This window comes from Leptidea sinapis, chromosome 24 (assembly GCF_905404315.1).
Source record: "Leptidea sinapis chromosome 24, ilLepSina1.1, whole genome shotgun sequence".
Classification (NCBI taxonomy): Eukaryota; Metazoa; Arthropoda; class Insecta; order Lepidoptera; family Pieridae; genus Leptidea; species Leptidea sinapis.
In genome coordinates, this window is record NC_066288.1 from 5,525,999 (window position 1) to 5,541,880 (window position 15,882).

General features: G+C 38.0%; 1 protein-coding gene across 2 annotated transcripts in view; it reads right to left on the minus strand.

Annotated features, from left to right (window-relative positions):
- Window positions 1-15,882, minus strand: part of LOC126971614 (solute carrier family 22 member 3-like) — a 69,466-nt gene that overhangs the window by 4,401 nt on the left and 49,183 nt on the right. Inside the window, exons 1-4 of one of the 2 annotated variants that reach the window (XM_050817968.1) lie at window positions 9,365-9,560; window positions 3,554-3,750; window positions 3,040-3,140; window positions 1,189-1,340 (exon numbers count right to left, since the gene is read on the minus strand). In XM_050817968.1, the coding sequence (XP_050673925.1) occupies window positions 1,189-1,340; window positions 3,040-3,140; window positions 3,554-3,688 (388 nt within the window). In that variant the 5' untranslated portion in view covers window positions 3,689-3,750; window positions 9,365-9,560. Of the gene's footprint in view, window positions 1-1,188; window positions 1,341-3,039; window positions 3,141-3,548; window positions 3,751-9,364; window positions 9,561-15,882 lie in introns of those variants that run through there. The other variant, XM_050817969.1, reaches the window with a different exon arrangement.

Consider the following 15,882-nt stretch of genomic DNA (forward strand, 5'->3'; position numbering starts at 1 on the left):
TAGAAAACTTCAGTATTATGATGTGTTCTTCTTCAGTGCATAATACTAATACAACTGCTCCATCTTCACGGACCGATGATGCTAATGAGAATAAAGAAAAGAAAGTGACATTTATATTATGGATAACTTAGAAGAAACTGGACGCATAATGTCTCGTTTATTAAATCATAGCCAAGCTTGTAAATATTTAAAGCAAATAGTTGGATATGTAGCTGGTTTAGAGGTGAGATCTCTATGTCACTATTTAAAATGCATGGGTTGCACCTATTTCGACTTGTTTACTGTGAATAGTAAGTTTCATTACCACAAATTAGTAAGCTCACGAGATGGAGGCGGAATAATATATGCCCCAAGCAACGATCCATGACAAGGTTTGTAAAGCTGCAGAATTTGTATATATGTAATATAAGTGTTTACATTAAAATATTAAATATTTTTTGAGCTTGGTAAAAAATAGTAAACCTTACATTATATTAATGGTTATTCGACCTTCCAATTAGTACAAACATTCAGTTATGATAATATTAATAGAATCATTTGTAACCTGTTATATATTGTTTTAGTAATTATATTTAGTATATTTTTAGTAATTGTAATATTATATAATCACATGCAAAATCTTAGTGATGTCACTTTATTATGATGTTGGTAGTTTCGTATTATTAAGGTTGGTAGCAGGGTAACTGTTACGAATTGCTCTCGGCTATTGTGCACTTCTTGTTGGGGCAGTCGAAAGTATCGGACGTGCTGGCTGCTGGTCACCTGACTGCCCAATTGTTTTAAATCATTTAATGTTACTTGTATATAGTTGTGATTATAGTGAAATAATTGAATATATATATATATATATATATTCTATTCAAGTCGTTCGTAAAAGTGATTTTATTATAATATCTCAATCTATCGTAGCCTGCCCCTGATTAAAAATACTCAGTGAAAAGTATTGAAAATGATGAAATTTGAATTGTTTTCAATAAGCCATATCCTTCTTTTATGTACTTATTTTTAAATTTACAGATTTCATGAAGCCACTAATTATTTTTTCAATACTTTTCAATGAGTATTTTCAATCAGGAACTTTTCAGAAGTTTCACTTCTACCGTGTGTGACTTGCACACACACACATTATTTTAAATATCAATTGATTTGTAGGGTAACGCGTGTTTTAATGTTTCTGTTTGTACTTACTCAAAACATTTCCAGCTGTATAAGCTCCGCCGGAAAAAACACTTTCGAGAAACTCGCAAGTCGCGTACATGTTATATGAGGTTGCAAACGTTTTTAAATTGCCCAAAACGCAACATACAGAACATACAATGAGAACTGGCTTACGGCCAAACCTGAAAGCAAGAAATAAAAAGCCATTTAAATGCAAAAGTTTTAGGAATACCTACTTTTAACTATACTCACAACATTAGGTAGGTACGTCTATACATTATAGTAGAACCTCGTTAGATCGAAAACCTGGCTGAATGAATAACCCCCATAATATTTTGTTCCCTTCCCTTAAAGCCCCAAAATGCCCATATTTTTATATAACAGGGGGCAAACGGGCAAGAGGCTCACGTAATGGGGAGTGGTGAGGCAGCCGACCATGGACATCCGCAAAACCAGGGGTGAAGACATGCGTTGCCAGCCTTTATGGTGGGAGTTTGCTATTTTCAAGGTCCATAAGTTGTATGAGTTTGGGAAAACAGTAGCCGGTAATTGCCGCCACAAAGTGACCGTGCGAGGCACAAAATTTATTGCAAAATTTGCGGTTGTGGAATGCCAGACGTCAACGTAATGCGGGTGGTATTTAGAAATTTGAATTAATGTCCGGTGGTCCGATTCGGACACTGGTATCAACCACAACAGCTCCTCTGGGCACTCTCCGTGATAAATGCGGTAAAAGATGCAGAGAGCAAGCCAATCGGAGATGAATTGATCGTCGATGATTCGAGCTGCTCTTCGTTGTATGCGGTCAAATGGAAGAAGCTGGTAATGGGGAGCGCCCGCCCAGAGGCGAGAATAGTATTCCATGTGAGGTCGAGTCTGTTCCTTATTTAGTTGCAGGCGGAGGCTTGTAGTGAATCGTAGGCGAACGAGTCTCTCCTTACTGAGTACACCAAGCTTTTTTTTCCTTCTCTTCCAAGTGACCACGGAACTGAACGTCACTGGATATATCCACCGAGTATGCTGATTCAGACTGTTCCAGTTAGGGGAGTGATCTCGGATCGAGAGGATACGATAAAGGTAGACTTTTTTGCGGACGCACGAACTAGCGCCTTCTTAGGGTTGAATTGGACTAAATATTGTCGGCCCCATTTTACAAGGCATAGTCTCCATTTCAGACGCAAGTTTGTTCCGGTTCTCGTCAACGCTATCCCGGGAGATGTTGGCATGGCCCGTGTAAGATATATCCTATGCTGTCAGTCTGCATAATAAAGAATATTGCTGATTTGTAGCATATTATTGATATGCAGAAGATACAATGTAGGGGTACGTAGCCTCTCTGGTACGTAACCCAGAAGTCAAGCATGCACTGTTGATAACAACCATGATGCTCCAATCGACCAAATAGTTAGATATCCATTTGCACAACCTCTCGGAAAGCCCATAGGATAATCTAGCCTTCGCTATGTCCAAACTCACCGCCAACGCCTCTTCTTGCGACTCAACCGCTTATTTATGGGTGAGCTATGCAAGAAGATCACCAGCTAAACCTCCCTGACGGAAACGGTACTAGTAGTCGCTTATCAGCTGGTTCTCCTCTAGGTATCCCAAACCATTTGGTCGACCAGTGGGCGACAACTAGTTTAATGTTAATAAGTTAATTCATTAAACCTTGTTATTGTTAAAATTAATAATGAAATGGAATGTAATGTCTCGCACCTTTACCAAATGAATAATTGTTCATGTGCCTCACCGCATAAAAATACTAAACTGCCAAATATCTTGCAGTCTTAAATATTTCTACCTCAGTCTGTAAGAGTTCAATTGAATGTTTCCCCTAAAACTGTTTTCCTGTTTATCATATAAGCAGTATCAGGTACTCACCTATCTGAAAACCATCCAGCAATGATCATAGAAATAGCCAGTCCTAAGTTGTGTATCATACCAATGCTGTTAATTTTCCACGGCTGACAGGCAAGATTGAGCTGTAGAAAATATAATAAAGACAATTAGAAACAGTTTGTGTGTTTTATAATTTTGTTGACAGAGAACAAATATAATAAAATATAGTTTATCCCTTATTAGCAACAATATCATAATGTTTATAGTGCTTGCTATATTTACTTTATGATTGTATATGTTTGCACACGTATTGTTATACTTATCAATATTACTCTATTTTTAGCAAGGATTTATCATATTTTTAGCAGATAAACGTATAAAACCTTAAATTGGTGTGTTAGAAACGAAACGAAAAAAATGCTATGAAATTAGGATAAATCAATCAGCATATAATTGTATACCTAATTGCTGTTTATGCACTTTATAACGTAGTTCATAATAGGTAGCTTATTAGTTTATGTAACTTAGTAAGTAGATTTTAGGATGTATACCTCACCAATAATAGTATTGTTACTTTCATACACCCATTTAGTGCACATTTCTGTTTCGTTTCTGGAGAAGCTCTCATTGGTGCAAGAGTTTCCATCGTAGCCGGTATATTTGGGTGCAGAACATTTGTCATGGATGACATCTGATGGCCACCACGGTACTTTGTATTCTGGGTTTACGTCGTCACATTGGGGTATATAGCATCTGAAACAAATACACGGATTCATTATCCGAATAGAATTCATGTTCGTGCAGAAGTCGAAGAGAATTCAATGTGCATCATGACTGTAATACGAGTATACTAATATGACTTATGAGCCATTTAATAAAATACCAACAATACGTCCTTCACTGAATTGATCTTCTGAGTCACAAACAGCCAAAATATTATTATACCTAACAATAGTAGTAGATGCATAAGTGTCCTACCCTACTCTGTGGGTTATGGAGATTTTCAAAAATTGCATTTGGCTCTATAAGTAAGTACCTACTTCGTGTAATAAATACTACCACAGGCCACAGAAATTCAGTTCAGTTATCACCCCGCTCCATTCTAATATCACAAGACCAGTGGCTCCTTTGCAATGGATGCCGGCAAAACTATGGGTACAACGGCGCCTATTTCTGCCGTGAAGCAGTAATGTGTAAATATTATTGTATTTCGGTCTAAAGGGCGCCGTAGCTAGTGAAATTACTGGGAAAATGAGACTACATCTTATGGTTTGTCTTAAGGTGACGAACGCAGAGCGAGTTGAGTTTGAGAATCCTCAGAATTTTTGGGGTTTTTCGAAACTACCGAGTGGCACTGAATTGTAATGAGCAGGGCGTATCAATTACCATCAGCTGAACGTCCTGCTCGTCCCGTCGCTTATTTTCATAAAAAAGACAAGAATATTCAACACAGATTGGGACAAAAATGAGAAAATAAATTTAAACGTTATATTTTTAATTGTACGTTAGTTAGGTTAGTCTATCTAACTAACTAACCTAACTATCAGATTATGTATTTTATTAAGTTGTATCTTTATTAATAAGTAGGTAAGTATAATCCTAAACAGGATCTACAATTTATTTACGTAGATACTGCTATTATATTTCATTTGATTGTTGGTTTTATTATTTTTACCTTGATAAAGTGATCTGATTATAAATCAGGCACTATTTACAATAGCGTCATTAATTGTTAGTAAAGGGTTTAGATAACCAACTAGTTACTTGATAGTAACATAATATTTTATAATACTCTAATCAGAAATATCTACATTGTAATAAAATTGTAACTGAGCTTTAGTTGTAGGTAGGTACTTATTATAAAATATATAAGCGATATAATATATATAAAATTATGCGAAAGATAAGGTGGAGAAATTATATTATGAAAAATATATAAGAACTTTTATACTTTCGTCTTTAAGATATCTACTATTATATAAAAATTCTCGTGTTCCGGTGTTTGTTACCAAACTCCTCCAAAACGGCTAAGCCAATTTAAGCAATATGTTATGTTTTTAAAGTGATAACCCTCACTTCTAGGATTAATACACAAATAAATTTTGTTTTTCAATTTTTATTTGTGTATTAAGCCAATTTGTTGGAACATTTGTGTGTATATCGGGTAGGTCTGAGAATCTGCCCACATCTATTTTTCATACCCTTAATTATTGATAACCCACCCACCCCTAAATATGTTTTTTTAACAATTTTTTTTATTTTTATTTGGCTATGATTTAGAAATAATGTGTACAGCAAAATATAATACATGAACATTCTGAATTGTAGTAATTTTGTATTAAATACATAAATAAAAGAACTAAACTTTTGTAAACTTAAAAAAAACTTAAAACAAACAAAAGGAATCCTTTTTTTATTCAAACAAATAAAAAAATGCTTGGTATGAATGAAATTTTCGATTAATTGCACATGATGCAGCTTACTTACAAAACAGAGTTTTTTTGAAATACGTGATTTGATATTGACAGACAGTTATGATACAGTCTGTTAATTTAACGCTTTATCATCTTAATATATATAAATTACGATACACGTTGTTTGTCCGCGATGAACTCCTAAACTAATGAACGGATTTTAATGGGGATTACTTCATGGAGTGCAGTTTGGTCCAACTTGAGAGATAGGATAGTTTTTATTTCGATTTGGGACCCATAATTATTTTTCTTTTCAACATTTGTTTTGTATGGACATATTTTCTGTGAGCGAATTTAGTGACGCACGGATTGACAGTTCCGCTGTGAAACAATTTCATTATAACAACAGGGAGCATATTTTACGAAATAATTCTTAATGTTTTGAAATATTATTGGCCAATTCCAATAAAACAATTTATTTTTAATAAACATATATTTTTTTATTATCTGTAGAACAACGTCTGTCGGGGCAGCTAGTAAACTATATTTTTTGTTTTGTTTTGTGGTGCGGTTAGGTTCAGAAATATTATTTTTTGGCAAAACTTAATATTTATAAATCTACATAAAAATAATCTGATAGATAGTTAACAACTACCTTCTATAGTTTCCTAAAATTAAGTTCATTTTTATCACCTGAGAAAGTTAGAAAAATATAAAAATACTAATTAGTTATTCATTTTAAACTATTATTTTAATTTGATTTCTGAACGACGCCGACGGGGGACACATCAAAAGAGGAAAATCGAAATCGTAGTTTTCATTAAATTCCGCGCATTTTCATTCAAACCTTTTAAACCTTCTCTGGACTTCCACAATTAATTTAAGACCAAAATAAAGCCACAACGTGAGAGTTGAACAAAGCAAACAGAATTTTATAACGAGGCGGTACTCGAACCGTTAGCTCGGTTGGTTAGACCACCGGCACGGAACGCCGGAGGTCGTGGGTTCGAATCCAGCATCGTTCATAAAATTTTGTTTTTCAAATTTTGTAGACCAAAATTAGCCAAATCGGTCCAGCCGTTCTCGAGTATTAGCGAGACTAACGAACAGCAATTCATTTTTATATATAAAGATATGTAGGTTGGTAAAAGCACGATTTTTGAACGGTGAGTAAAAGCAACCATCTAATGATGAACTTCAAAATATTGTGTAACTTCAAACTACAACGTTTTTTTACTTTTTAGTTACCTTGTTTTAAACTATATTTTACCCCCCTTATTCATAACAGTCTGCTAGCTTAAAGCATTACTAATTCTCGTTCTGTCTTCTTTTATTGACCTAAGTCAGAATGAGAAAAAACACTCCTTAGCGACTGTTTTAAGTTAACGGACCATTATGAATAAGGGGGTTAATGTTTATAGTCGGTGTTTTTATTAAAAAAAAAAAAAAACAATTAAGCTATCTGGTTTTTTCCGGCAATAATATTATCCGGTATTATTCCAAACAATACCTATACAACGTATAGAATACTTAGAACGTTTAGGAAATGTATGAAACATTAAAATATATTTTACACCATGCTTAGATATTTTAACAAAACTTACCGAACACGTAACCGGTAAGTTACAAAAGTATAATCAATATATACATTGAAATTTTCACTAAATCATTCAATTTCACTTATAAGATATACACAGCACTAATATTGCAACACTTCGGTGACGCGTTCTCACGAGACTTCACTCATCCAAAAAGTGTCTAACTATATGATTATATTTATTTTTATTTATTTATCGGGTGTGCTAGTTATGAGAATGTCGGAGATGCGAAACGATACAATTTTCTCCTACCAAAAAGTGTCCAGGGCGGCTAAAGACGTTTTCACTTCAAAAATATATACATTCATCTTTTTTAGTTATTGTTCCCTTTTTATCCTAGATATTTCAAACTTTTGATAAAATTGATTTTTCAAACTAGGTATTTAGAGCTACGAAAAAAAATGTCTGAAATTCAGCAATCGTGTTTGACATTGACTTGTTCAGCTACAATCCTAGTTAATTTACGGCCGTTTTCAATTACGTATCTCTAGTTATGGATTCATTGCTATCACCGTTTAATGACAAGATTTTATTAAAAGCTTATTTATGCATAGTTATGTCTAATATAGTTATAGTCCAATGCTATCCGTCAATAGGTTATTGAAATGTAATTAAGCGTAAAAGGATATATTTGTCTACCTCTAGTAAGTTAAACTAAGGGTAGGTTGTTGAAAACGGCCGTTATTCAATTAGTTTTTTATAAAGATATTATGACACGTCATTTCGAATCTGCACTAATAGAAGTGTTGGCTGGAAAGAATCGGACGAGTACCAATCACCTGTCAGCCTAGTTATAATTATGATCAGTAATTTAGAAAGAGGATCTTTATTTTTGAATTCCAAATGTTATTTCAGAGGTAACAATCATTGTTTTACATAAATACGTAAGTATCCATCCCTATTCTGTGGTTTTACTTTGAATGCAGCTCATTTAATATACATTTTAGGTTTAAAATGTTTATTACTCAAAAAAAGAAAAAAAAGTTCACTTACATGAGAACAATAATCTATATACTTATATAAAAATGAATTGATGTTCGTTAGTTTCGCTAAAATTCGAGAACGGCTGGGCTGATTTGGCTTATTTTGGTCTTGAATAATTTGTGGAAGTCCAGGGAAGGTTTAAAAGGTGAATAAATATGAAAATTATCGAAAAGAAATAAATATAAACATTTAAATTTTTCCTTTGATGTGTCCCCCGTCGTTCAGAAAACAAATTGAAAGAATATTTTCAAATGATTTTACGAAATAATTCTTGATGTTATGGTATTAACAAATTCATAAAAAAAAACATTATTTTATTTATTATACAGAACAACGTCTGTTGGGTCAGCTAGTTATAAATAAATATGAAAGTATATAAATAAGGAAGTAATTTTTAAAGTTACGATGACTTTAAACAATGGTAAATAAAAAACACGCTGTGTTCTAAGATAACAATCTTTTGTTTTTGACAGTGCTTTTCTAATTTCGCTTTAAAATTTTGGATAAGATTTTTCCTCGAATATATCTTTCAGCAAGTCATTATATAGTAGCGCTCCCTCGAACTGTATAGTTTTCATAAAAAACTAAAACTGAAACTTTTTTTGTTTTGTTTGCTAAAACAAATACCGACTTGCAACATTTATTATACATTATAACAAGGTATATATATACTTAAAAATTATCAGTGTATCGGCAGGAACGTCATATAATCTCTATCAGTTTCGTTATATTATCTAGATATCATAATAGTTATTTATGGAACTGTTTGTAATAAGGGGTATTAAAACACGAGGCGAAGCCGAGTGTGATAACAGTGTCACATGAGTGTTTTAATACCTAATTATCAACAGTTACATACAAGAGTTTATCTACACCCATAATATGAATCCTCTATAAAAGATTCTGAAACAGCTTACAGCTAACATTAAAAAGCCAGTCCTAGTAACCATTACATCATCCAAACGAGTGTTGTAATGTTGTACTGAATTTCATTACAACACTCGTTTGGATGTTGTAATGGAATTAGTACATTGGGTGTTTTAATGTTGGCAATAAGCTAACTGTCTTAGAATATTTAATAGAGGATTTAAAGCATGGGTGTAGATAAAGATAGAAGAAGAGAATTATGTAGCTCTTGTACTACTTTGAGAATTATGTAAATGAGATAATAAATTTCATAATATTTCATACATTGCCCGCCCTGCTCCGTCGCCCTAGTGAATTAATACATTGCCTAGGCGTTTTATAAAATACCTGAATTGTACAGATTGCCCGTAGCATTATTTAAATATATTTCTTGCCCTCAAACAAGACCCATGACTGACGATGCGACGTAATGAATGGGAAGATTGCTAGACACGAGACACTTACCGATAACCTATGTCCCCAGCAACAAATACATAATTAACCATGTTCATTGATACAAAAACTATCGGTAAACATATAAATATGTACTGAATAATCTGATAGCGCCCAAATTTCTCCAAAATACTTTTGACCACTATCTTTTCTTTACTATCCATTGTCATGAGATCTTCAGGTTGCGGCTGCGGGTGTCTTTGCAAGAGTGCGAAACTAAACTAACAGTTATTATAAAATATTCACTTGTGTGTTTATGATAACATTGTTTAATTTGCTCATCCTACTGATAGTAAGATTATTGTTTTATGATTATTTTCTAAGCACAGTCGTCATGAGAGCGTCATGATAATTAATACCTAGAATAAGCTACACGCCGCCAAAGAAGCACAGATAAGAGTCTCACTGCACGATAACTTACCTTGCCAACAGAATGAGTGGATGGGTTTGAACATGGACTCAATGATATTATAGTATTAAAAGAGGCATACACTAAGATAATTTTAAATAAATAATTTAATTAAATCTTAGTTTTGGTATTAACAGTGTTTACTGTACGTCAATGATTAACAGTATTGTTTGTAACGGGTCACCTGGTCACCAGAGGAATCACAAAAGCGTTACCCGCCTTTAAGGAAGTTGTACGCGCTTTTTTTGAAGGTACCCATGTCTTATCGTCCCGGAAATACCGCACAAGGAAGCTCATTCCACAGCTTTGTAGTACGAGGAAAAAAGCTCCTTGAAAAACGCACTGTGGAAGATGGCCGCTCATCCAGATGGTGGGGATGATATCCCAAACTTGTGGCGTGTCGTGCGAAGGTGGAATTCGGCCGCAGGAATCAAGTTAAACAGCTCTTCGGAACACTCCCCGTGATAAATGCGGAAGAAGACACACAATGAAGCGACGTCTTTACGCAACGCCAAGTGATCCAGCCGTTCACAGAGCACTGGGTCCCCGACAATTCGAGCTGCTCTGCGTTGCACGCGCTGGATCGAGCTGATAAATTATTTGAGTATTCACCACCAACATATCAGAAATGTATATTTCATACTTGCATTTGTTTTTTTACAATTTTTTACATATTTAAAACGAAAAAGGGATTACTGGTCAAGGTACAGCATGTACTATGGCGTACCGAGGACACATTGAGGAATTGGGGGTAATTTATGGGAAATATAAGATCCAGATTACCACGGAATTGGCAATCGCTCGAGATTTCGAGTCCCAGTATTCTGATACTAGGCGAGGCTTTAAGGGAAGTGTTGTCGAAGAGCGGTGATACGACAAATGGGGTTTTAAAGTGGTAAACGCGTAAACTTGAGTCTTCTGAGGGTTAAATTGGACAAGGGTCAATTTACCCCATTCTGCGACCTTCTCGATAGAAGACACAAGTTTTTCCCGGCACTAGTCCACGATTTTCCTAGAGACGCCTGCAAGGCCCATGGCGGCATCACCAGTGCTGTCGTCTGCATAGCAATGTATGTTGGAGGTGTCCAAAATATCATTGATATGCAGAAGAAACAGTCTCGAAGATAGCACACAGCCTTGGGGCACTCCAGTGTTCACGGCCTCGGGTTTGAACAATAACCATAGACAACGACTTGTATGCTGCACCCAATGAGGAAGCTGGAGGTCCACTTGCATAAGCTCTCGGGAAGCGCATATGATGGAAGGTTTGAAAATAAAATTTAATATTCATTGAGTAGTTTCACATCGATCACACACAACGTGATATTTTTCCCTAGATTAGTTTCCGAAGAAATTTAAAATATATGTTTCTAATTGAAAAGAACTACAAACAATAATAATTAATCTTTCGTCATTTAATATAAATGACATAACTGAGTCATCCGTTCGACTAACTCTTTATCCAAGGCGATAAGGCGACTTCAAATTGCATAATATATAATGAAAACCCACGGACAGCTGTTATGGTAGTCTTGACCTTCAATTGACCCTTACCCCCGCGAGCTTTTCGATAGCTTATCACATTCTAATGTCTATAATAATTAGATATGTACCCAATTTTAACAAAAGAAATAATAGACAAAATTATTATTTTGATATTGATACAATTTACTAGTTAATCTATCTTAAAAATAAATCAAATCAAAATCACGGAAGTGACACTTATGAATGTCAAAAAAAATGCTTCCTGTTGAATCTACTACTACTTCGTAAAGGGTAGAGATAATTAAAAGAAGTAGCAAGAAACTCATTCCCACAAACCAACGAATCTTTATGCAGCAGAACCAGTCAACCAAGTCTACTCGATAAGTTTTCTATATGAGGGCCCCGTTACATACAATTTTACACACAAAATATTATTTTTGTTATATTATCTGTTTTTGATTTACAGGGATCTTCAATGTTAACCAGAAATAAAATAATAGACTCACTAAGAAAGTTTCGACGTATGTCTAGAAACCTTCAACCTGCTGTAGATCACCCATCAATATCAACAGATTTGTCATAGTCCTACATACACATACCTGAATCATTTACTGAGCCACGTATTGATGACACTCCTCGAAAAAAGATACTCAAGAAGATTTTTATGAAACAATCAAGAACATCTACAAACGTACATGAAACTTTTAATATTTATTTAAGCTTTAATTAAAAAAGCCACTTTAATTAAAGGTTATCATCAATAAATGGTTCTTAATTCTTGCTTTCTAATCGGTCTGTCTTTAAGTCAACTGTACTTTCCCCGAGGCATAAAAAGAATAGGGGAGTCCCAGGCCCATGGGTGTCGTAAGAGGCGACTAAGGGCTTTTTAGAAGTGGGAGAGTCACGCAGCCGTCTTTTGACGTCAGCACAATCGGGCCAGACTCGTCCGGGTTAAATACCACACTCGCACAGAATACCGGCGTGAAGTAGCGGCCTAGTGCCGCTATGTTTCGTATAGGTTAGTGTCGAGGACCGGAGGCCATTTCCCCCCCCCTTCCTCAACAACGATTATGAAAGCGGTCCCTAAAGAGATAGTACCCCAGGAGGGTAGCGGCTCTACCAGAGTCAGAGAATCCCTCCCCGAGCACTCTAGCGCGGGCTGCCCTTCGTATTCTGGGGAGGGCACAGTACCGCGCATGACCAAGGACAAACGAGGCAGTAACACCACGGCACCCCGCTCCACACTCAACGTGGACTTTTGCAATATCAGGGGAATTCACTCCAACTTAAACGCCGTCCACCACCACCTTGAGACGGCGAAGCCGGCCTTGTGATTCCTTACGGAGACGCAGATAGCTCGACCTAGCGATACGTCATATTTAACGTACCCCGGGTACAAAATTGAGCACAATTTTTTGCCTCATGCCGGGGTATGTGTCTTCTCGGCAATTTTGAGGGTAGGGACCTGTCCACTCTCTGGCTCCGCGTAGATTTAGAGGACCGCGTCCACATCTATGCGTGTGTCTACAGGTCCCATAGTAGTAACGCAGAAACCGATAATCTCATGGGCTGCGTTCAAGCGGCAATTGACAACGTTCTTGCACAGATCCCCTCCGCTGAAATTGTAGTCTTGGGTGATTTCAACGGGCACAATGCCGAATGGCTTGGATCACGTACCACAGACTACGCAGGGCGATCTGTGCATAATTTTGCATTGGCGTACGGTCTGTCCCAATTGGTTGAGTCGCCAACGCGGCTCCCGGATGTGGATAGCCACATGCCGTCCTTATTAGATCTTCTGCTGACTACACATCCCGATGGTTACCAGGTCATTGTCAACGCCCCTCTCGGAACGTCCGACCATTGCCTGGTCAGGAGTGTAGTGCCTATCCGACGCCCACGTCACAGACCACCAGACACCCGCCGCGTTTGCACTACATGTCAGCAGATTGGGATAGGATGCGTTCCTTTTTTGCATCCTACCCTTGGAGCAGGGTTAGTTTCCCTTCGGATGATCCTAGTGCCTGCGCCGTTGCAGTAGCCGATGTGATACTACAGGGCATGGATATTTTTATACCAAGCTCTGTAATACCGATCGGTGGCAGATCACAGCCCTGGTTCGATGCGTCAGTTAAAGCAGCATCTGACTGCAAAAAACAGGCGTATCGAACTTGGGTTGCGGCGCTGGGCACAAAGGATCCGAACTGCATAGTTCTTAAGAGGAAATACAACCGTGCTTCCAGATTTTTTAAGCGCCAAATCGCCCCTGCAAAGTCAAAACACGTCGTCAAAATCGGCGAGCAGCTTTCCAGTTACCCGACCGGAACACGCAATTTCTGGTCGTTGTCGAAAGCTGCTCTTGGTAACTTCAGGCAGCCGTCTATGCCGCCGTTGCACATGAGGAATGACACCCTGGCCCATTCGGCAAAAGAGAAAGCCGATCTCCTGTGCGCTCTTTTCGCCTCCAACTCGACTCTTGACGACAACGGAAAAACACCGCCGACCATCCCGCGGTGTCAGAGCTCTATGCCTGAAGTACAGTTCAGACAGAAAACTGCTAGGCGAGCTCTGTTTTCGTTGGACGTCAGGAAGTCGAGCGGGCCGGATGGCATTTCTCCAATCGTGCTTAGAACGTGTGCCCCTGAGTTGACGCCGGTGCTAACGCGTTTATTTCGGCACTCTTATTCCAAAGGCGTAGTCCCTGACTCATGGAAGTCAGCCCTTGTCCATCCGATCCAAAAAAAAGGAGACAGTTCGGATCCGGCAAACTACGGGCCTATCGCTATTACCTCCCTGCTCTCCAAAATCATGGAGAGCATAATTAGCCGTCAGCTCTTGGTATACCTAGAGGGTCACCAGTTGATCAACGACCGACAATACGGCTTACGGTTTCGCCATGGTCGGTCGGCAGGTGATCTTCTGGTATACCTAACACATAGATGGGCTGCGGCTATTGAAAGCAAGGGGGAAGGCCTGGCAGTTAGCCTGGATATAGCGAAGGCCTTTGATCGTGTATGGCACAAGGCGCTCCTCTCTTAACTTCCATCATTTGGGCTTCCCGAGAGCTTGTGCAAGTGGACCTCCAGCTTCCTCACTGGGCGCAGCATACAGGTCGTTGTCGACGGATATTGCTCGAACCCGAAGCCCGTGAATGCTGGAGTGCCCCAAGGCTGTGTGCTATATCTACGCTGTTTCTTCTGCATATCAATGATATGTTGGACACCTCCAACATTCATTGCTATGCAGATGACAGCACTGGTGATGGCGTATACACGGGCCATGCACGTCTCTCTCGGGAAATCGTCGACCAGTACCGGGAGAAACTTGTGTCTTCTATCGAGTCCTCTCTTGAGAAGGTCGCGGAATGGGGTAAATTGAACCTTGACCAATTTAACCCCCAGAAGACTCAAGTTTGCGCGTTTACCACTAAAAAAACCCCATTTGTCGCATCACCGCTCTTCGACAACACTTCCCTAAAAGCCTCGCCTATTATCGGAATACTGGGTCTTGAAATCTCGAGCGATTGCCAATTCCGTGGCCATCTGGAGGGCAAAGCCAAATTGGCTTCAAAGAAACTGGGCGTCATTAATAGAGCATGGCAATACTTCAAGCCGGCCCACATTCTAGCGCTGTACAAAGCGCAGGTCCGGCCACACATGGAGTATTGCTGTCATCTCTGGTCTGGCGCACCCCAGTATCAGCTCGATCCATTTGACCGCGTGCAACGCAGAGCAGCTCGAATTGTCGGGGACCCAGTACTTTGTGAACGGCTGGATCACTTGGCGTTGCGTAGAGACGTCGCTTCATTGTGTGTCTTCTACCGCATTTATCACGGGGAGTGTTCCGAAGAACTGTTTTACCTAATTCCTGCCGCCGAATTCCACCTTCGCACGACACGCCACAAGTTAGGATATCATCCTCACCATCTGGATGTGTGGCGGTCCTCCACAGTGCGGTTTACAAGGAGCTTTCTTCCACGTACTACAAAGCTGTGGAATGAACTTCCTTGTGCGGTGTTTCCGGGACGATACGACATGGGTACCTTCAAAAAAAGCGCGTACACCTTCCTTAAAGGCCGGCAACGCTCCTGTGATTCCTCTGGTATTGCAAGAGAGTGTGGGCGGCGGTGATCACTTAACAACAGGTGACCCGTACGCTCGTTTGTCCTCCTATTCCATAAAAAAAAAAAAGTATTGATCGTTGAATTATCAAACAATGCTTCTTTTGTGAAAATAGCAAAAGAAATGATCTATAAAATAAATATTTTTGTTTGTGGTTTAACTTGTAACGAAACTTTTTAATTTAAAATCACGAGAGCCGTATTTTACATTTAAAATAGAGGAATTAATGTGAATCATGAAATCATGACGTTAAATGACACATTTTTACTTTTACACAAATTATCATGCCCAATAAGATAACGATATATTTAACACAATATACTTACTTAAACATACATAAATACATATAAACATCCATGACTCGGAAACAAACATCTAAATTCATCATATAAATCTCTGCACCTACCGGGATTCGAACCCGGGAACTTTTAATTATAATTGCATTATAAAACTTTTATTCTATGAGTTGTCGACGTACCAGCTCAGTTGTTCGTCAGTTTCTTGTCCTTAAGTGA